Source organism: Phalacrocorax aristotelis, chromosome 3, assembly GCF_949628215.1.
Source record: "Phalacrocorax aristotelis chromosome 3, bGulAri2.1, whole genome shotgun sequence".
In the NCBI taxonomy this organism is placed as follows: domain Eukaryota; kingdom Metazoa; phylum Chordata; class Aves; order Suliformes; family Phalacrocoracidae; genus Phalacrocorax; species Phalacrocorax aristotelis.
The window spans coordinates 32993276-33014862 of record NC_134278.1 but is presented as its reverse complement, the minus strand read 5'-3'; the positions used below and the strand labels follow the sequence as shown (position 1 = coordinate 33014862).

Sequence of the window (21587 nt, the reverse complement as noted above, 5' to 3'; positions counted from 1 at the left end):
TAATTTACACCATAGAACAGATTTTGTGTGTGAATTGTAAAAAGTCACGGCTCAGGTTTTTTTCATTCTGTGAAATCTCACATTTAGAAGGCTGAACCCTTGCTATGGAAGGTCAAATAATACCAGACTTTGCTGTACTGTTCTAAGACTTTTAAAAAAAGATACAAGGAAAGTAAGTAACTGTGAACTACGAAATGTCAAATTAAAGCTTCACGTTTAAAATGTTTCAACTTATTTTACATTCTTGTTATGGTACAGTGTTTTGTAAATAATGCTAGGTATTTTTTCTGCATAGGATGCCTGCCTCATTATTCAGACTTTTTTTTGTGTGTCCACATTTATGAGAGTACCAGGCCTTAATGCTCACCACTCAAATCCCATCTTGAACAAAACAAAGTGATTGGTTTTCTCTTTGGCCATTCAAGAGCGTTGGAAGAAAACATATGAGACACTAAAAGGATTTCTTGGCTCAGCAAGTCAAGTTCCCGCTGCAGCAAGCAATCACATTTTATATTAATAAATTTATTTCTATTTTAATATTGATTATGTTCAATATCGAAAAACTGGGTTCAAACTTCAAAAATGTATATGCATTTGCTAGTAGCATTCTCTTAAGACACAGATATTGGCACTTGGACAGTCACACATCAAAGTCTAACACAACCCAGTAATTAGCATTTCATTATCTCAAATCTTCCTCACCTTAGTACAGAAGCCAAAAACTAGGCACCCACTCACACGCACACAAAGAAGACAAAATATGGACAATTATGATCTACATAAAAAACCTAGAATGTGCTGATGCAGATATTGGCTGCTGGTGGTAAGTAATTTTTTCGGTGTTTGGAGATTTTGTACCATGTTACAAGCTGAAAGCACAGCTCAAGACTCTTGATTTCAGTTACGGTTGTTACTGATCAGCCTTTTTGCATAACCTGTACCCAGATACTTCATTTCAGGCATCCAGTTCCCTCCTCCCGCCCCATGCAGCATGCTCTCTGATGTGGCTATTTTGATTTAAATAATTTGTCAGTACTACATAAGAATTATGAAGCAACAGCAGACTCATTCAGTGGCATCTGCCTGCCTTTTCCACAAAGCCATCCTTTTTTTTTACCACCTTTTGCTTCATTTACTTCCGAACTTACTGCAGAGGGGAACCATTTCCACGGCCTTGGTCATTCAGTCTTGTGAATGAGGGAAGCGTTCTAAGGAAAGAGTTGCGGCATCACACAATTTCAGATTACATACAGATTAAATTTGTACAGGCAACCTTAGTAATGGTATTTCCTAACTACTGAATGAATGACTTCTCAATTTTAGTGTTATTTAATATCATTTCAATTTAATATTAAACAGACCAACTGAAAAAGTAGAAATTCTGTCACTTAAAACCATGTCTATCTTAATTTAAATCAGAAATATATTTATAGCATCAGGTTATAAACTGCTTTAGAGCCAGTTATGGACCTCTTTCCCTCTGCAAGTGAGCTTCACAGGTAAATAATGTAGAGAGTCAGGACTCAGAATCTAGTTGTATGGTATGAAATAAATTATCATATAGGTATCATTTGATCCCTTTTTATAAATACTCATTTTCAGATTCCAGATACCCTCTTATTTTTATTATTGCATTGCTGCCTTGTATTATTAAATTGCCGTATACATTCAGTTCTTTTATATGTATATTATGACATTCAGTTGTCTGTTGTCAAGGACTAGGAAAGGTTTTAAAATGAGAATTGGATAAAGGGGGTAGAGAATTGACTCACAGATAGTGGTGTCAGATAACAGGTAAAAGAAACGAGGGTACTGCCTCTTTTGTGCTCTAGTCTCAGCACTCTGGAAACTGATGACTGCAAAGTAGACACAACACTAGAGATGTGATAGTGAGGATTTCAGGACTGGCAATGCTGAAATGAAGGTGAAAGCAAAAAAGAAAAAAGCAGCTTTTGGGTATGTGGGTGTCTTGCAGAGATCTTGAAGGGCTTCGGACTCAAAACGTTTATCAAAGCATTTATTAGCTCTAGCAGTCAGTATGCAACTAAGTCAATGTAAGCATGGTAGCGGGAGAGGAAAGCATCTCAGAATCAGACAGTCTGCCTTCTGCATCAGTTACAGACTGGGATTGAAGAAAGCAATGAGATATCCCAGAGGGAGCACAGAAGGCAGCCAGGAAGCACCGAGATATTATTTTGTGGGAGGGATGGTGGGGAGCTACTTTAGCTCAATAGAACAAGAAAGACTCAGAGAAGCAAAGAAATAAGTGAAAGCCCCCAGACACTCACTTTTATTTCCAGCTTCTCAGAAAAAACTAATTCGAGTCTTTTCCATACTGGGGCTCTATGCCATAGCAAGAAAAAAAAACCCAAAACTCTCTTCCCCTCCAACTCCACAGCCATCCATAATGAGAAAAACGGAATAGAAGCCTTTGAATTTTATCATAAAACTGAGAAATCTCTGGATAAACCACTCATTAGCGGTTCATAAGCCAAGCTGATACGGTGTGTGATGGGAAGGGAAATGAACCCAAGACTTTAAAACCTAGGTACAATAAATATGCACAATTTAATATGCTTCTGGTACTTAAAATTGCATGTGATGATGGTATCAACAAATATACCACTGAGGCTGTATGTTTGAGCTATTCAGTAACTTTCAGCAGAGGGTATGTTTTTTAATCTATCACATCAAGTGAGTCTTGGTTGCAGTTTCTGAGAAGAGGTTTGTCTTCATCCTGTGTCATTTTCCAGTGCCAAATACAAATGTTCAAAGAAGATGCGAAATTTCACAGATGTGTATTACCCAGTTGCAGACTGTTGTCAGTGTGCCTGCTTTCTGAACTTCTCATGCTTAAACCACGATTCTGTCCTCAGACCTACCATTCTTCATGGGCACAACTATCCACTTAAATATTTTTGTGTGTCTAATAAAATTACAACATGGCATGAGGAAAAATGCCTGCGCTTATAAAGACCATATGAAAAAAATGAGGCATGATGAACCTCACCTTCTCTTTAAATCCCTCGGCAGGTTTATGACCCCTCTTTAAAAGACCCCCAGAGTTAGGGGTGGGGGAGAACAGTGTGGAGCTCTGCTCTGGGCGGGGGCGGACCCTCCCCATGTGCAGTGCTGAACCGTGGCATCTCCGATACACCTGCAGTTATTATCATTAAATACCGACCTTTATAAAACACGCCGTTAGCTGACCAGTGTTCCTCTTATTACACCCTCGGCACCAATGTGACCCCTCTGATCCGAATTAACGTGATCTCTGTTTCCTTTGCCAGTTCGAAATCCAGTGGATGGTGATTCACTGCGACCCCCTGCGACCCCAGCGCGAAGGCTGCGGTGAGCTGCCGGCCCGGGTGAGCGCCCTGCCTGCCCGCCCCTGCCCCTGCCCCTGCCCCTGCCCCTGCTGCCCCTCGCCAGGCTGCCACCGAGGCCCTGCCCGCTGCAGCCCACAGGACCTTCATTTTTCACCCCCTTTCTGGCCCGAGATGCCCGTTTTTACCGTATCTGCCTGGAATTTGGTGCCTTAGAAATCCAACCCCCCCGAGCAGCAGCCTCATTTTAACCCTTCCGTGACTTACTTTCTCCCCCCACGCCCCCTCCCTTCGCCCGCTGCTCGGGTGGGAGACTTCTAAAAGCTGTGCCTTGCAGACGGGAGGGATCTTCCCAGCCACCCCCCGCAGCTGCCGCCCTACCGAGGAGCCTGGCGGCGGGAAACCCCCGACGGGGGTCTCGGGAGGAGGCAGGGAGGGGAGGCAGGGGTCGGTGCCCGAAGCGACAGCAGCAGGGCAAAGGGTTAAGGCACCGCCGGCTTTCAGTCCTCCCCTTCCCAGCCGCCAGCTTTCCTCCAATCCCCGCGACCCACCCCACGGCGCTCGCCGGCAGCCCTGAGGGGCTGCAGTGGGTCTCACCCTCGGCCGCCCGCCCCAGCAGCCCCAGGCCGCTCCCTCCACTGCCATGGCCCGGGCTCGGCGCGGCCTCCCGCCTCTGGGGCTTTTCCTGCAGGTCCTTTGCCTTTGCCTCTGCCTGGCTGAAGTAAGTTTATTCTGACTTTGACTCTGTTTTTCTCCCCCGCAGATAAGCCAGACGGTAATCGAGGTAAGTGTGAGGGACGGCGCTCTGTGCTCGGGGAAAGGGTGCGGGTGAAGAAGGACTGAAGGCTGCTCTCTGTCGTGCCATGGCACCCACCCGCTGGAGGGTTTTCGACCCTTTTCTCGCCCACAGTAGCTGTAGCCGACCCTGACGTGGCGCGGGCAGCGGCGGGCTGACCGCGGGGCAGTGGGTGCCGGGTGGGTGCCCCTGCGAGGTACCACCCGGTGGGCATCAGCCCGGGGGGCTTGAGCTCCATCGACAGCTACCACTGGACGGGTTATTACTGGGAAGAACGGTGTGCGGAGGAAAGCAGCCCAGAGCCGCAGCGCTGTGGGGAGCCGGGGTCCAGGCTCAGGGCCCCAGCAGGGCCCGGGGCCAGCCCCCTGATCACAGAGCACCGTTGTGGGGCCGCGGCCGGAGCTGGCTCCGAGGAGAACAGAGCCCCCCATTATAGGTACCGAGACCTGTGAAAGCCTTTCTCTAGGTTTCCACAGGCTGGTGGCGCCTCCTGCCTCCCCCTCGGGAGCCCGGTGCTTTGAGAAAGCGCCTCTGTGGATGCTAATGTAATCCTGAGGAACCAGGGGGAACCGCTGAGCCCGCCGGTTAAGTAGGGAAAGGGCAGTTTTAAATTTTCTTTGCTAGCACGAACTCCTAGGAAGACTGTCTCCTTTGTGTTGCCTGAATGAGTGATTAGAGTAGCTTAGTGAATTTCAGTGTCTGATTCGCAAAGATCACTCTGTTTCTGCCACCCTGTCATTGCCATACGGCGTTCAGATCCTGCTGGATAGGGGAGTCGAGCCCCCTCCGCCTGGCCTGGCCCTGCCAGCATTGCGGAGCGCAGGGGGGCGGCTGGGCCCGCGGAGGGGGGTTTAACACCCTGTCCCCGTTCTGCCACGAGTGGAGCGTTGCTGGCCATTGCAGCAGCAGCTAAGATGGGATATAGGGTCTGTGGGTCCTGACATGTGTGGGGTGAGGACACAGCTCCTTATCACAGGTTTGACCCCCTGACTAACACATGGAAGCCACCTCTCATTGTGCCGGTCCCTCAAGACTGGCTCTCACAAGCTTGCGAGGATCTAATTGCTCCTTTTTTATTTTTACTCCTTGTCAGAGAGGTCTCCCTGGTCCACCAGGCCCCCCAGGTCCACCAGGGCCACCAGGAGTTCCCGGTATTGATGGCATCGATGTAAGTGTTTCCCATGCCGTGCCTAGGAAATAGGCAGTACCTTGAGCTGTACCTGCATGGGCCTCACTGTTGGCATTTAATCCTGAGGAGTTTGAATTTGGCTGGAGATCGAGATAGGAACTGATGGGCCTCATATTCAGTAGTGGGCTGGGACGAGGGGAGAAGGTGGCCTTTCAGATTATCTCTGATATGGAAAATACAGGATTATTTATTTTATGTAATCAGCATCATATGCTATGATTATTTGCCTTAAATGGGGTGTAGGGGTTTTATAATTCTACTCTCAAAAGGTTTTACATAGTATCACTCATACTAAAGCATGATAAGGATTTGTGGTGTTATTCCTGATAGGAGCTACTATGTATTTTCCCCCAGTTCCTGTCAGAAGTTTCTGTGATTATTTCTGTTAGTCTATGATAGAGATCATGTGGGTTTAATATTACTTTCCTCCAATAAGAATCAGTTTGGGATTATTCCTGATAATCTGCAAGTCAGTGTTTTTCATAAGGGACCATAAAAGCTCACTGTAGCCCTGACTAATACCTCCTTTTCATATCTTGTTAGGGGGAGAGAGGTCCGAATGGCCCCCCTGGTCCACCAGTAAGTGATTTCAGATACTTTGCAGTTGCTTCTGTGAGAGAAGAGGTTTTGACCTTTATTTCTCCTTCCTTCTCTGAAACAAGTTTAACTGTTATTTTAAATCCTGAAGGGTCCAGATGGGGATGCAGGCAAACCAGGATCCCCTGGCCTACCTGGAGAGCCGGGACCTGATGTGAGTACACTTGATTTTCTGGAATTTCCTCTTTTTTTAGCCTATTTCTGTAGAAGCATGACCTCCTTTTGAGGTCTTTGGCTTTCTCACACCTGCCGGTGAGTGCCAGCAGTATGCATGGGGGAGAGGCACTTTTCTCCAAGGTAAATGATGCTGCCTTAGAGGAGCACAGCTGGGCTGAGGGTGCCAGGGCAGCAGCTGAGGAACAGCACAGGGGCTGCTGGGTGCTGCCACCATGCTGTGGACAGGGTGCTGAGCGGTGGTGCTGCGGGGAGGAGGTCATGCTGTGCCCACTGGAAGCAGCCTCAGGTCAGCACCTCGCTCCCTGTGGGGCAAAGAGAAGGGCAGCAAGGGCAAGAGGAGATCCAAGCCAGGCCTGGGCAGGAGGGCCTGCTGCAGGTCATCAGGATGGGCCAGCCTCTTCTGGGCAGTTGGTGTTTAGTGTCTGAAGCGGGTGTGTGGAGGGGTTGTGTTTAGTAATTTTAGGTCTCATTAGCCTCTCCTTCCCTAAGCCAGAGAAAATGGGAAGAAAAAAAAAAATCATTTAGATCAGCCCTGTAGGCCTGATGTTAAAGTGAACAGTTCTCGTTTTACTAAATTGAAGCTTTTAGGAAGGAATTTTAGCTCAGCTTCTGAGGAAAAACTTAGATTTCCATATAGCTGTTACTCCAGATAAAAACCTCCCAGGCTTCAGCCACTGCAGAGCCCGTACCTGCTAATATATCTTCCTTTTTCTGTGGAAAATAATACAGAAGTTTCAACAAGTTGAAATAAAGTTTCAACGTCATCTAGTGTTGACGGTCTGTTAGGTTGTATCTCTTGAATAAATTAGTGGCAATAAAACCACTTTCATACATTTTTGGGAAACTCTTCATATTTCTCTTGTGAGCAGTGTTTGAAAGCATTTCTCGCTATGAAGGAAGATTGTTGTATTAGTACTTAGATCTTATGACAGTAGGCAGGCAAGCTTATGTTTAATTTACAGAAGTGGTAGAACACTTGTATATAATATTTATTTTTTATGTTTTAAATTATAAAACAAACTAGTATACTAGAAAATATTGCAAATTGTATAAATGAAAAAGCGTGATATTTATTGAAGGTAGCAATATTGTTAGCAGTTAATTTTTAGTTTGCTTTTGAAAAGAGGTTTAGTGGACATGGAGCTGAAACAGCCTTTAGTTAAACTGTTCAAATTTCAAATCTGTAAGAGGAAATGGGCTTGCCATGAGTGGTATCTCATGTCACTTCATTTTTCCTGAAAACAATACGGGACCACAACCCATTTGTATGTGTCAAAAACCCAGAAGCAGGTCTTTAAAAATCATGGCCGCTTATCATTTTCACTTAAGGCATGGTTTTGTTTTCCTTGCCAGAATTTGTGGTAACACAATCAGGTGAAACAGAATGTTTTAAACTCAGCTCAACTTTTGATATTTGTTCACACTTGCATATTCCCTTATATTAGTATATGAGTGAAACTGTAATACTGGAATACTCTGTTCTGAAATGGTGAACCTTTTTTATTTTCACTGGAAGACAAAACTGGAAGACAAAATTGTACTCCCACTGTGCGTTCAACTTTTAATTGGGATTTTAGATATATAATACCTTCTTCCATGTTTAATTGGTGAGGCAGTTCTGACTTTTTAAATCTCATTTTTCTTTCACAAGCTATTTCAGTGTCAGGTTTAATAGACTGAGTAAAGATACTGTACAGTAATTGCCTGTAATGATCACGTAAGCTTTTGAAAACATATTATTAGAGAAAACATCCCTTTGGGTGAGCACTGAATTACTGGAAGTGTACCAAAAGAGAAAAGTATTGGACAAATATAAAAGCAAGGCTTTTCTGATGGATATCTGGAAATTTCAAAGCCATAGAAGCTGATTAATCGGAAACAACAGAAAACAAAACTCCAAATGAATTTGTAGTTATAATATCATGATTGCTTTTTATTTTAGCCATATAGACATATAGACAGATAGGCTAAACTCAAATCCAGCCTGGCAGCTTTGTTGATATTTTTTTTTTTTGGTCAATGAGTGGTTTATTTGAAATGGGAAACTCTGACAGTTGTTGTTTTTAACCTAAGCCATGAACTAAATTAATCGATCTCCCATTGAGAGGAAATAAGTTCATGTGGGATCACGTGTTTAGTTTGTGATTTAACTGAATAATTTTTGAAGGACATGTATCACAGGCACTGATGTTTGTCACAAGAAGCTAGTACTTTAAATTTGGGCAGTTCTATCTGTACATGTAAATAGGCATTTGAATTTTAAGTCTCCTGCAGTTACTTATCTCATCTAATAGCTTTATTACTGTATGTTTTAGAATGTTTTCTGTTGTGATTAAGAAAATGATGTAACCTTTGCATTAACATTGTATACGTTACTTCCAAAGGGATTCACAGGACCTGATGGCTCACGTGGAGCTACAGGACCAAAAGGACAGAAGGTAAGAACAAAATTACACATGAAATGATGGGATTCTTTTTTAAGCAGGATTTTTGTTTGTCACTATGCAACTAATGAGGTGTGCAGCCTTTCTTACAATATTAAAACATCTATAGAATACAGACCCACTGGGCCCTTTTCACACAGTACAAAGCAAGTTCCATTCACCCAGCCAGCAGTAAGGAATGGTGGCGTTACACTGATGACATTAAGGTTGAGCATCTTCAGTAATGGTGAGGCTCTTTCCATCTTGTGCTGTAATTATGTCATAGTAATACGCAGTGGGAACCAGAACGGTGAGACCTGACTTCATCAGGAATCAGACAAATGAAATATACATGAGAAGTCAGAGTAACCAGCACGTTTGAATTTTTTTTTTGGGTGGGAAAAAAGGCCTAAGGCTGTATCTTTTTAATATTGCAAAAGTCTTTCTATCAAGTCTCACTGAAACCCACATTACGTTAATGAAGTGAATAATACTTGCAGAATATGTCCACTAAATGATACCCTCCAAAAGTTGAGAGCATCTTCCTGTATGTTGTTTACAAAACTTTATGCTAATGCCTCTTGAAAAACTCAATTTTTATCTTTTAAAGGGCGAGCCAGGACTGCCAGGTGCTCGTGGACTGCCGGTAGGTATATGCATTTATATGTAGTATATGAAAAGGCTTTTTAGTCCTTAAGTATCAATATGAAGGATTCTTACCATTAAATGTAGTGAAGAAAAGCCAGAAACTATTTCTGAGGTTTTAAAGAACTTGTAAGATATTAAAGTAGTATGGTAAGGAACCTTTCTGTCTTTATATCAGAATGTGCAGATATTACTGAAAGGACATATTTGGTTTGTAAGCCATAGAAAAGAAAGGAGTGTTTGTGATGTGGTCAGAACTTTTGGATGCATAGAGTTTTTTTTCCATCTCTGTGAAAATGCTGTAGAGACAGGACAGCTCATGCTTTATTTGTGTAAATTAGCTGACAGTTCCTGTTTTCAGCTCTTTGCCATGTGTTTAAATGGCAACACTGAAGTGTAAATGCTTTACGGGACTTCTTGTGCTGTTCCATATCAAAAGAAGACAAAATACGAGAAAGGACATGCGAAGAGTACTGTTCCAGTTGACATGCAGATGTATTTAATATCTGTCTTTGGGGGCTGAAAACAATTGTGAATTTTAGGAATTTTACAGAGTTGAAGAAGTAAATGATGGTTGGCATGAGAAACTCAGATTATACAGGAAAACCGGAAAAAACCCAAGGAAAATGAGTAACGGAACAAGATGACTGGCATTAAATTGTATTAGGGCTACACATAATTAAAATCTAATTACAAATTAGATTCAATTTGGAGAAGTTATTGGTATTAAATAGAAGAGGCATTGTATTCTGATATAGCACTCCTTGCTGTGAAATTCTGTATCTTCGACTGTATCTTTGTATTTTTGACCATGCCCCATTAATTTTCACTACATTTATATTAAACAATCATTTTGATATTTGGCCAGGGAGGAAATTATAATGTTATTCTTGAAGACATTACATTATAGACATGGTCAAACTTAAGATTAATCATTTTATGTGGACATTTGCATTTAATTTTCATGGATGCTGTTTCTTACCTGAAAATCTAGAAAATATGTAATGCTTTTGTAATGGCTGCTGAACCTGTAGACTCAATATAGGAGCTAAATTTAGTCACAGAAAATAGCAGAACTGAGGTAGCTTCTGGGTAGACTGAAAGCCCTATGTTTTTTCTGTTGGGGGTTTGAGTTTGTTTGTTTATTTTCAATTTTGCTGTCAAGTAGATGGGGAAATAATTTCTGGGTCATTTGCAATGCATTTTAAAATGTGTATCTGGAATGAAGAGATAGCTTAACTCCGTCATATATGTTACTCAGATGATATGGAAAAAAGTGTACATGAAAATAACTACTATGGGAGAGGAAAAAATGGGGAATTAAAACCGAATTACTGAAATAGTAGGTTAAAATACTGTAGTATTTTATCCTGTCAATTGAAATAAAAATTGGCTTGAGGAAAATATACATGATTTTACCTCACCATTAACAGACTAATGTAAGAAAGAATAATTTAAGAGCCTTCTGAAAAAGTGGGTATATAAAATATCCATAAAGAGGGTTAATCGCATCTTAGAAGTGGAGATGTTACTATGGGAAAGCAGCAAATTGGACCAACTTGTCAGAGTAGAATGCTGTTTCTATTCAGAGCAGCACTGGCCTGGTTCAGGTCTTTTGCGATCATGTTTTGAGACTGTAAGAGCAATATACCTGAAGAGATTTTGCGCCATTGTTCAAAGTTTAGTGATTTTTGTTGTCCTGAGACTTTCAGTCTTAAGGTGATAATGCTTCAGTGAATCTTGGAAGGGGTTGCATTTGGAGTTCCGCCTCTGCTTAATAAGCAACTGGACCTCATATTTAAAGGTGAATCTGCAGAAATATTTATAATGAGGAAATGAGAATTCGTAGTTATTTAAAGGTAAAGAAAAGATGGATATACTTGGTCACCTTGTGTCATAACCCTTGTAATTCTTAAGGTTAAAGTTAATCCTTAGACCTCACATTTTAGGAGGAAGCCTGGGGATTGATTTTGTGGTTCCATGCTCATTAAAAGCTTGCACATGCTGAATCCATATGGAAAGATTAATGCTCAAAATAAATCTCTTGGGGAAATTCCATTTATACAGGCTTTCCTTCTGATGAATGTGTTTAAGTTGCTGAAGGAATAAAGCAGTTAGTGGAAGTTTCTCAAAATGGCCAGTGCCAGTCATCTCACCTTTAGTGAGATGGAGTAATGAAACCTAATAAATAAAAAAAGAAGGGTAGGAGTGGTAGCGCTGGTGTGATGGTTGTAATTCTCAGATCCAGAGACTTTTTGAGAAGCTGTTAGTACAAGTGTGAAGTAATGGCGCTGTTTAACCATTGCAGGTCTTTGGTTTGATCCATGAGACCTCATTTATGAGAAACATAGTGAGCACACTTATACTGTCTGCATGCTGGTTACATGATTAAATGAGTATTTAGGTGTAATCATGCACTGCTTTGAATTCAGTCAGTGGCCTTTTGCAAGTGAAGTAGTCTCTGGATGGTTATCCAAAAACTTAATTTCTCACAAAACCTCCTTGCTTAAGTTGTTAAAATGCTCAGTGCAAACAGAAAGTCAGAAGCCTTGGCAACAACATTAATTAGTTTTATTGCCACTGTTCTTCAAGCTCATGTGATGTGATGCAGTGAAAGTTTGATTTGTATAGTCAAATATAGACATGTATAATAAAAAGAATTGCAACAAGGGAGTGTTAAGCAAAGGAATTATGCAGGTTATGCAAGGTGAAAAAGTTTACTTTCTGCTGTGCATTAAATGGTTAAAATGGAATGACTCTGATAAATGCTTCAAATTTTCCCTGTTATACCAGGTTTTCTAAGGACAACCTTGCAGATACAATCCTGGCATGATATTCTGTGGCTTTTAAACTCCACTCAGCTCAGGCGCTTTATTATGTCAAATCTCTTGAAGATTCAAGTATGGTGATTTTTGTATGCCAGTGTTTCATACACATAATTGACACTGTTGTCCATAACATTATCCATTTCCTTTAGTAATGCAAGACTGTTTTCTTAGAGGAGGTGTATTGTCCAAATAGGTAGAAACGTGTGTGTATCTTGGACACTTCTCATTAAAATGATTCAGAGCCATACTGATGGAAAATGTAAACGGGAGCAGTTTGCTGTTCTTTCTGGTTACCAAAAAGCACTGGTTTAATGGATTTCGACCTTGGGGAAGCACTGGCAAAAAAAAAAAAATCTCTTTTATTATAAATTTAAATGCACTGTTGGAAGGAAATGATTATAGCATAGATGTGTTTATCATGGTACTTGATAATTTGCTAAAACCAAAGGCTTTGATATCTTCATTTCTCTGTTGAAGTATATGGGTTTGTAAATATGTGTAAGTAAATGCTACTGCAAGGCAACTTCATAAATTATGTAATTTTTCTCCTGGTATTGATTACCTGATAATAAAAATGATATTTAACATTAGTTAGGCAAGTTTTCAGAGTGATTTTGCAGAATCAAACATCAGGTTATTTGTACGTTTTTGTCCCAAGTACTCTGATCATGGCAAACAGCTTGACTAGGTGTGGAACCCTCCCCACTTATGACCTTTTTTCATATTTCACAGGGCAAGGGCCTTCTTGGACCACCTGTAAGTATAAATTTTAAAATTCATAAATATGTTGTTTAATGAATCTGTTTAAATATTCAATACAGCTGTTATACTGTAATAAAAAGTAATCAAGTCAGAAAAGAAACTATTTTAATCCTAATGTTGTATGTCTATTATGTATGCTTTCTTCAGCTACTACTGAGGCTGCTTAGGCTTATGGTATATTTGGTAACAATACTGGTGTCTGAAGGCATAGTTTGCTGTTTGAGATAATTACATGTTCCCACTCCTTGGATGCTTGTTGTAAAAATATTGTATTGTCTAAAAATACTATTTAACTTGGCTATTACAGGGTCCAGCTGGTGCAGCAGGACTTCCTGGGGAAGTAGGTCGCGCTGGTCCACCTGTAAGTACTACCATGTTTGCTCAAAATGTAGGTTTATTCAATTGCTGGAAGGTACTTATAGAGAAAACGAATAATTACTGTGCCATCTAAACACTAGTTGGGTTATAACAGCACTTGAAAACACCTTTTTTTTCCTCTACGGTGATCACTAATAGAGGAAAGATTGTGTTTGAAGCTCATCAGAAATAAGGAACAATTAATAGTACAAAGTCAGGGCCACCCATTAGATTAGAATTAAGTGTTTCATATAGCGTCCCATAATCCACTTCTCATTCAAGGAAAGCTAAAATCAAAAAGCAAACCTGCCAGAAATACAAGAAATGTAAAACTTAACATTACATGCAGACCTTTAGCTTTAATGCTCATGTATGTGTTATGGTACATGACCACATACTATTTCTGTTTTCCATTTGCATATCGGTGAAAAGGGCAATTTGGTATTTCTTCTTAGTCTCATTTTAAGAGTGACTCCATCTAGTGACCTTACTGCTAAACTGTGCACTCAGTTTCAGCACACTCATATTTTGACTCCATACTTTACCACTGAAATTCAAACTGAAACTGGTTGTTATTTTTTCACTTGAAATCTGAAATAGCATTAAAATTTTGTTTAATGAAGCCTACTTTTTAATGCTTACCTCTCCCCATGTGTTGTACTCTGTCATATAAATGAATATAAAAAAAACCCCTAAAAACTGCCAGTTTGTTTCAGAAGATGATCTACCTAGCTCACTGTCTTGCTGTAGAAAGGGCAATAATGGATACCTAGGGAAGTGTACATGCTATTTGTAAAATGACATTTTTCTGTCATATTGTCCCACATTCTGGGAGTCAGCAGTTCAGAGACTGCCTGAATCAGAAATTGCATCTGTGCTGCCTTTTTCAAAAGCTATATACGTTGGCCTATCCTCCATTATTGTAGTCATTCTCTTTTTGAATCCATTTTTATCATGGACTTCCACAACGCATCTACGATAATGAGTCCCATAATGTAATTACATATTGTGTGGGAGAGAAATATTCTTTTTTGGTGTTTTTTAAGCCTATGGCTCTATAGCTCATGCATTTTGAGAATTAGTGAATAATTTTTCTATATTCATCTTGTTCATTTTATTTATGATTTAATAACATATCAACCATACTATTGAAATGACAGTATTAAATTAAAAGGTGGTCCCTGTCAGAATATTAGACTGATTTTAATTAAAAGCATTCAGAAAAAATAATTTGCAGAGGTTCTGTGTTGGCTTTATTGTACATCAAAACTTCACAAACAGGAGAAGATTCTAACTTGGTAAATTCATCATGGGCTCTGAAAAAGGGGATTTTTTTTCCTCTCTGTGCTTTGGGCATTTTTGCCAGTTACTAGGGTTCTTTCAATTCAGTACTTAATTAGCAGTTATGAGATAGAGGAGTGCATAGATGATCCTGTGGTCAGATGTTTCAGCTTCCTAAAGCTGCTGAAATGGAATTGTTTTTTGTGACTCCTACTCCTCAGCATGGCTCCCTTTCTACTAAAAAATTGGTTTTCCCATTCTACTATTGGAGCCATGTTGTGGGTTTAGGTTTTAATTGGTTACCTAGCCCATCGTTCTGCAGCTACTTCATTTCTCACTGTTGTTGTGTGGTATGAATATGTAACCGCTGGTTGTCAGTATTATGATGAATCAACAAAATTATCCTTTTTTAGGGAGATCCAGGAAAAAGAGGGCCACCAGGGCCACCAGGACCACCAGGCCCTCGGGTAAGTGATTGCCTTTAATATGTGCTAATGTCTGAATTATGTACTGTTGCTGCTTGAACAAAACTTCTCAAGTCCTACAGCTGAATACCAACCTTAGGATTTCATCAAGCTATATTAATTCACAATGTCTAGAGGCTTGTGGTCAAAGCCTCATTTAATAATATTAACATTTGATCTTTCATTTAGAAAGCAAGTTGCTAGTCTTTATGGTTATCAAAGTTACTTTGAAATGCAAACTGTGCAACTTCTGTCATGATGTTTTCCCATTTATGCAAATGGTCTTAAACTGTAACTTTTACAGGGTTTAAACTTCCTTGTTCATTCAAGTAGTACTGTAAACGTAGTCTTTGTTAAGCCTCACTAGTAGTAATTCAGCAGAGATAGACTTTCTTCTGTTAGGAGGAGAAAAATTTAATGTTTGGCTTATGAGCCAGACATATATGCTCCCAGGTGGGTTAATTTCTAAAGCCTTTGTTGCAACCAGGCCTGCTACTTGCAAAGGATGTAAGAAAGCTTTGCAGTGGTGCTTTGCCTCTATAAGTGAATGGTTATCTTCTTTGAGCCTCTTGGGAGGGGGAATGTGTGTTATGCCTTTGTCTTGTGGCTATTTACCTGCCCAGTGAGATAAAACTGAGTGTCTGGCAGAGACGTTGGAGGCTGGGTGCTGTGAAATGCAAATCACTGGGAAATGTGCTTGTGTCTTACTAACGTCTTTTTAAAAGCTGTACCTCTGCTGGACAGACCCTCAATCTGTATGCTTTATTTGTGCTGTGTATTTTGTTTTCATTGAAGTTGCCAGAGAGTTGACAGAGGCATTGTAAAAAGTGTGAATGATAAAGTGAAAAGAGTATTTAGTAAACAATTAAAAATGAATTCTCAAAAATGGTGTATGCTGCTTCTATTCCTGGGCAGTTTTGTCCTTTTTAAATTTCTGAAGTGCCACAATCCCACTTCTAGTTGATGATATTATGGACCCAAACATACCCTGAGCTTTTTTAAAATCCTTCTGTATAAAAGGAGAGCAGCTCATTCCTTAAAACCCCATGTGCTTCTCTGAAACAGTGTGCTCCCTCCCACTGGCCTTTAAAGAGTCCAGCTGCTGCTGTGAAATCATATTTCTCCCTGTTGTGCCTCATAAGCCTCCCGTTAGCTTCCACCAAGTATTTGATTTAATATGAGGAATTACCTTTCCCCCACTGAGTCCATCTCGTTGTACACTCATCTCTAGTTTATTGCAGTTCCACTAACTGCCAGACATCTGGCTCGTCTACCAATACTTGCATTGTGAGAAGATTATTTTCTCTGTAAAGATCTGAATCTTGAACGGTAGTAAGTTGGAAAAGTAAAAGTTGTCCTTATTACAGAAATTGTCTTGGGTTCTGTTGGAAATTCATGGGGTTTCAAATATGTGCTCTATATTTAATAGAAAATATGGTTTATGTAGCTTAAAAACCAAAAGAAATACTTTATTTTTCAGAAAAGTTGATCTAAGTTAGAGGACAGGATATTGCAGGTACCTGCAATCCTACAATGAAATTCTACAGTTTAGATGTTCTCATGTTGGAGAACCTTTGGTTGATTATAGTTCTGATTCCAGCTTTAGATAGTAGTATTTCCTGTTTGTCTAATGACTATATTGTCTAATGCGTCTAGTCTGGTTATTTCTCTTTTACTGACTGATTTAATTTCATTTGATTTAGGGAACAATTGGCCTGCAAGATGGGGATCCATTGGTAAGATAGTTGTCCATGTTTTTTTGAAAATAATTTCCAACAACCGTATTCCACCTATGTGGTACTAACCATGTGGATGCTTTTCCAGTGTCCCAATGCTTGTCCACCTGGCCGCCCAGGACATGCTGGCTTAATGGGAATGAAGGTAAAAGAATCTGTTTGTTCAAGCATTCCTTATAGAGATACCGTCTCGGAGCACTAGGGAGGGTAATTGCTGGCTTGACAGAAGGGCAGTTCACTGTTAATTTCAAAAAACAGTGCATCAGTGTGGATGCTTAGAGTTATTTCAATTCCTTACTGCCAAAATAACATCATCTTGTTGAAATCTCTTACTGCTGTTGTAATCTTCAGGGTAAAATTTATGCGTGGTCCTGAAAGGATTAGAGTCTTTGAAGGATTTCTTTATTTACTTTGCAGACCAGTAGTCTGATGACTCCTGAAACTAAATATTCTCTCAAATCCTTTGTCTTTTTTATTTCTTTTTCTTCTCATGGGAGATGTGTAACCTACTAAATTGAAATGAATGCTTTTAAAGTCTCATTTTATCTAAGATTTTTAAATGTATTCTTTGCTGGTTTCTGGGAATTCTGTTGGCCTGAGGAAATCATTATGGGCTAACCTAAGAAGAAATACTGACCTGTCTAGAAAACTGTCTGACAACCCTGCTACATCAAGAAACAGATCATTTTGAACACGGTGCTTGATACGTGTTGTTAACTGGATAGGTGAGGAAGCATTTGAATTGCAGAGGGAACAGCAAGATAGTTCTGAGGAGTCTGTCTGTTTTGCAAAACACTGTATCTTATTTTTTAATAAGCTCTAATTATTTTGTTTGGTTTTTACATTTATTTTAGGGACAGAAAGGTTCAAAAGGAGAGTCTGGAGAACCAGGAAGACAAGGTTATAAGGTAAAAAAAAGAGCAAAAAATAAAAAGGAACACCTGCTGTTGTTAGCGAGGTAATAGTAGTTTAGCCTTGTTTTCAAACACATGCATGAAGACATGCTACATATGCCAGAGTAACTAAAGGCACATCTCCATACTTCATTCACCTGTACTCTGTGTTTATTATGATGCAGAAGTCAGTGCTGCTGTACTCCTCTGCTTTTTATTTTCAACATGCAATTTAATTTTCAAGGAAAAAACTGAAGTAAAATTTATTAATTGGAAAACTTCCAAACATTTAAATGCAGAGGTATTCTGTGGAATTACCAGGTAAATTTTTCTGTGGCACAGCTGTGTAGTAACAGGGACAGGAAGAATGAGAGGGTAATGCATTTGAGAGAGAAAGGACACAGTACAAGTTCATAGGCAAAGAAAGATTATAACTGCAGTAAAGATGCCAAGTCCAATTCAGCTTGGAGACTGAAATGTGTACTCTTTTAAGGTATTTTATTTGAGTTAACCTTGTTTAACATTAAGATATTTGTAAGAAAAGTTGAGAAGTTTTGTACTACCTTCGTCTGTGCTTCAATGTTGGGAGAAAAAAAATCCAAGAAAAATGTTCTGTTTTATTTAAAAAACCCCACCACTCCCTGCCCTCTATTCCTAAGCATATTGAAAAGAATATTGCCATACTAGAAATAGCTCCCTTATTTTTTCCTGTTGTCTTATGCTCCAAAATCCCTGTGTGCAAATTAAACTGGGAGTAAATATTGTCATTCCACTAGTGTGCACTGTCATTGTATGAGAGAGGTTGTCATCTAATCAAATTGGGATTTGACCAGATAAGGCATTTTACCATTTTGGTTTTCAAAAAATTCTGAAGCGCAGTGCGATATTGTGATGCAGAGCTAGTAGCATATCCAGTCCATTCACATATATGGGTATACCTTCATTATGCTTTTAATCTAAAAAAACTATAAAAACTAAAAGAGGTTAACATCAAGAATAAAAGGAATGACAGACAGATTAGGAGTAAAGTATTATTGTTATTCTTTATACTGAGGTGGTTTTGAAATTACCCTTTTGACTAATAGTTGAATGGAATGTGAACCTAAATGAATCCCTGTCTATGTTCTGAGGAAGTAGTATGACTTCATTTGGATTTCCTTCAAGCAGGACATGGTGACAGAAAACAACAGTAGTAAACGTACCTGCTACAATGAGGGAGTAATATGCATGGTATGGATCAGCTATAGATGTTTTCCTTTTGCTTTCCCAGGGTGAAGAAGGGGACCAAGGACCCAGTGGTGAAGTGGGAGCTCAAGGCCCTCCAGTAAAGTATTTCCTCTTAAACAGTGTTGCCCATTTGCTTTATTATGTCATAACTTTTTTCTTCTTATTGTAAGAAAATAGATATTATAAACATGCCACACACCTTTCCCTTTCTTCTGCCATAATGTCTATGAGGGAAGGTAGAATTATTTAAGTCCCTCCAAAAAGCTGCACTATTGTGTGGCACAAAGCTCTAACTATTTCTATAGAGAGGATTATTTTTAAAATTATTTAATGTCCTAAATTTTGTGTTGTGTTTAGACTGTGCAAATAGCTTTTTTTCCCTGGCCTTCCTTTCCATAATTTTGATTACTCTGACTTCAGCCTTTCAAAGCTGTGTTTATGTTTAAAACATGCTTAACTGTGAAATTAAGGCTTAGCTAAAACTTGAAGTAACAGCCACTGAAGAATAGACTTTTTTTTCCCTTTCAGTTTTTCACCTTTTTCCATGCCAAGAAAGAAACCTTCAATCGCACTTAAGATTTGTGAATTATTTTCCTGTCTTGCTTCACCTGACTTTTTGTTCTGGCACATATCTCCTGAGCTTGTTTCCTTGTGAGGAGCTGCTCTTATAGTTATCACGTCTGAAGAGGCAACAGGAAACAGAATAAAGGGGTCATTCTAAGTAAAAGAAATAGGCAGAGACTTTAGGCATAACATGTTTAATTTCTATAGTTTATTTTCTGGTGGGGTTTTATTGTTTTTTTCCTTGGATGTGAAACTATTTCTTTAATACCATTGGTGTAAGGTGTGATGATATACAGGAGCTTACTTTGATGCACATGACATCCAAATCCTAAATTACAGAATTCTCTATAAACATAAAACAACATTAATCTCCAGATTTGGATTAAAGAAAGACCAGAGACCAAGTAAAGGAAAGGGTGGAATCCTTTTTATGTTTGATGCTGAAAAAAGTATCCCTAGGGCCCTGGTGCAGAAAAAGTACTTGTGTAAGATGCAGCTTCTTCTATCTGAAGGGCCAGTAAAAGTAAAAGTAAAAGGGCTGCCCATCAAGAGTCTGGTCAAGGAGTAGGTTTTTCTATGCTGCTTTGAAGTGCCTGTAGCTGTTTTGTTAACAAAGTTGTAGCACATTCTTTTTGCAGGATAAACACATTATGGCTGAGGGTTTGGTCTCTCTGCAGAGAGGAGACAGGCCATGTAGTTTCAGTCTCTCAGGAAGAGTTAAAAATTGAAGCCAAATTTCCCATGAGACTATTTTGAGAGGAAGTGATGATAGTTATGTTGCAACCTGCTACACTAGAATGTCTGTTCAGTCCAGCCTCTCAAGTCTGGTGGGCGTATAAACTTAGCACTTTTATTCTCAAAAAGCATGCCCAATTTTGCCTACCTCTAGAGTTCTGTAAAGCCACATGGTGCCTTTTCCCTGCATCTGTCCTATAGCTCACTTCAGACAACTTAGTACTTTTGCAAATCTGGCCTTCATGAGTTCCTCTCACACAGGCTGCACAGGGAGAATGCTTCAACTCTGCAGTAATCAAGAAGAGAAATCAGTGGGTTTTTTCAGTCCTTAAGGTGTATTTGTGGTTGTAGCATTCAACCTGATAGTTTTGTTATTATTTTTAAAAGTCCTAAATTAGTAAAATATCAAATTACCTTATAAGTTAAATATTCTAATGCAGAAATAGCTGGATTTTTCCTTTTATACTAAGAAAGTAGTAAAATAAGCATAAAGAGTTCTACATGCTTTCTTGAGTCTTCTGTCTGAAAACTAGGACAGTTCTCATGAAAAGATTTAACCATAATTTTAATATACTTTTCATTTTTAGGGCATCCTAGGTATCAGAGGTATAAATGGTATAACAGGACCTAAAGGTACCAAAGTAAGTATTAACCTTTCTTTCCATAAAATGCCTGGATAAAAAAATATACACCACTGAATGTTTTTAAAGCTTATTTAAATTTCTCCTTTTCCCCCCTGCATTTTTCTCTCTTCCACCAGCTGTATTTCCATAGCTACTCTACTTCTGGCTATGAAGAAAGGCAGCTTGGTCCTTCTGCTTCATGAAGTGCATGTACTCTTCATACCTTTCCCTCTGATCCTTGGATTTATAGTAGTTTGGCATGTGTGCAAGTATGTAGTTAGCAAGATAGCAAGTTATAGCAGCTATAAACTATAGCATGTTTTATTTAAAGCTAAAATGTATTAAGTAGTCCCTCCTGCGATTTCCGTCTTCCTGGATCGTTTGCTTCCACTGTCCCAGTTTTTGTCAGAGTTTTTTATTAGGAGTTTGTTCTTTCGCCATTCTTTCTGTCTCTCGCAGCTTTTGTGTCTTAAGTTGCTTCCAGTGGGATTCATGTTTATATGGTCTCTGGCTTTGCTGGGTAATTTTCCTGCTGTTCATTGAAATGGTTTTAACTGTCATTTCAAAACTGACTGTTTCATTTCTATTCTTATGATCTGGCTAAATATGGTAAAAATTTCTGGAAGGAATAAAATACAGCAATCATGCCATTGTTTCCTTCTCCAGAAACGAAATCACGGAAGCCTTATTCTGTGATCATCTATGCTCAGAAACAGCATAAAATTTGTCCTGATTGTGAATCTTCTCATGAGAAGATACTAACACAGTTGTGAAGCCTACTTTGCTTTTCTGGCCTTCTTTATATCTTCTAATTCTTCATAGTTATTTGCCTACATTTTTTGTGTTGTTTTGTCTATTTGAAATATTTATATCTGCTTGACAAAGGAGTTTCTCATTTTCTGTAAATCTTTTTTAAACCTTTTTTTGTCTCCATTTAAAATTACTTTCAGAGTAGCAATTGCAT

General features: G+C 39.5%; 1 protein-coding gene across 2 annotated transcripts in view; it reads left to right on the top strand.

Moving 5' to 3' along the window:
- COL9A1 (collagen type IX alpha 1 chain) overlaps nucleotides 1–21587 on the top strand; it is a 72327-nt gene that overhangs the window by 15267 nt on the left and 35473 nt on the right. Inside the window, exons 6-20 of one of the 2 annotated variants that reach the window (XM_075087054.1) lie at nucleotides 3291–3368; nucleotides 4090–4110; nucleotides 5216–5290; nucleotides 5855–5890; nucleotides 6000–6062; nucleotides 8470–8523; nucleotides 9119–9154; nucleotides 12714–12737; nucleotides 13051–13104; nucleotides 14795–14848; nucleotides 16549–16581; nucleotides 16670–16726; nucleotides 17436–17489; nucleotides 18745–18798; nucleotides 20588–20641. In XM_075087054.1, coding sequence (XP_074943155.1) covers nucleotides 3291–3368; nucleotides 4090–4110; nucleotides 5216–5290; nucleotides 5855–5890; nucleotides 6000–6062; nucleotides 8470–8523; nucleotides 9119–9154; nucleotides 12714–12737; nucleotides 13051–13104; nucleotides 14795–14848; nucleotides 16549–16581; nucleotides 16670–16726; nucleotides 17436–17489; nucleotides 18745–18798; nucleotides 20588–20641 — 747 coding nt within the window. Of the gene's footprint in view, nucleotides 1–3290; nucleotides 3369–3886; nucleotides 4048–4089; nucleotides 4111–5215; nucleotides 5291–5854; nucleotides 5891–5999; nucleotides 6063–8469; nucleotides 8524–9118; nucleotides 9155–12713; nucleotides 12738–13050; nucleotides 13105–14794; nucleotides 14849–16548; nucleotides 16582–16669; nucleotides 16727–17435; nucleotides 17490–18744; nucleotides 18799–20587; nucleotides 20642–21587 lie in introns of those variants that run through there. The other variant, XM_075087055.1, reaches the window with a different exon arrangement.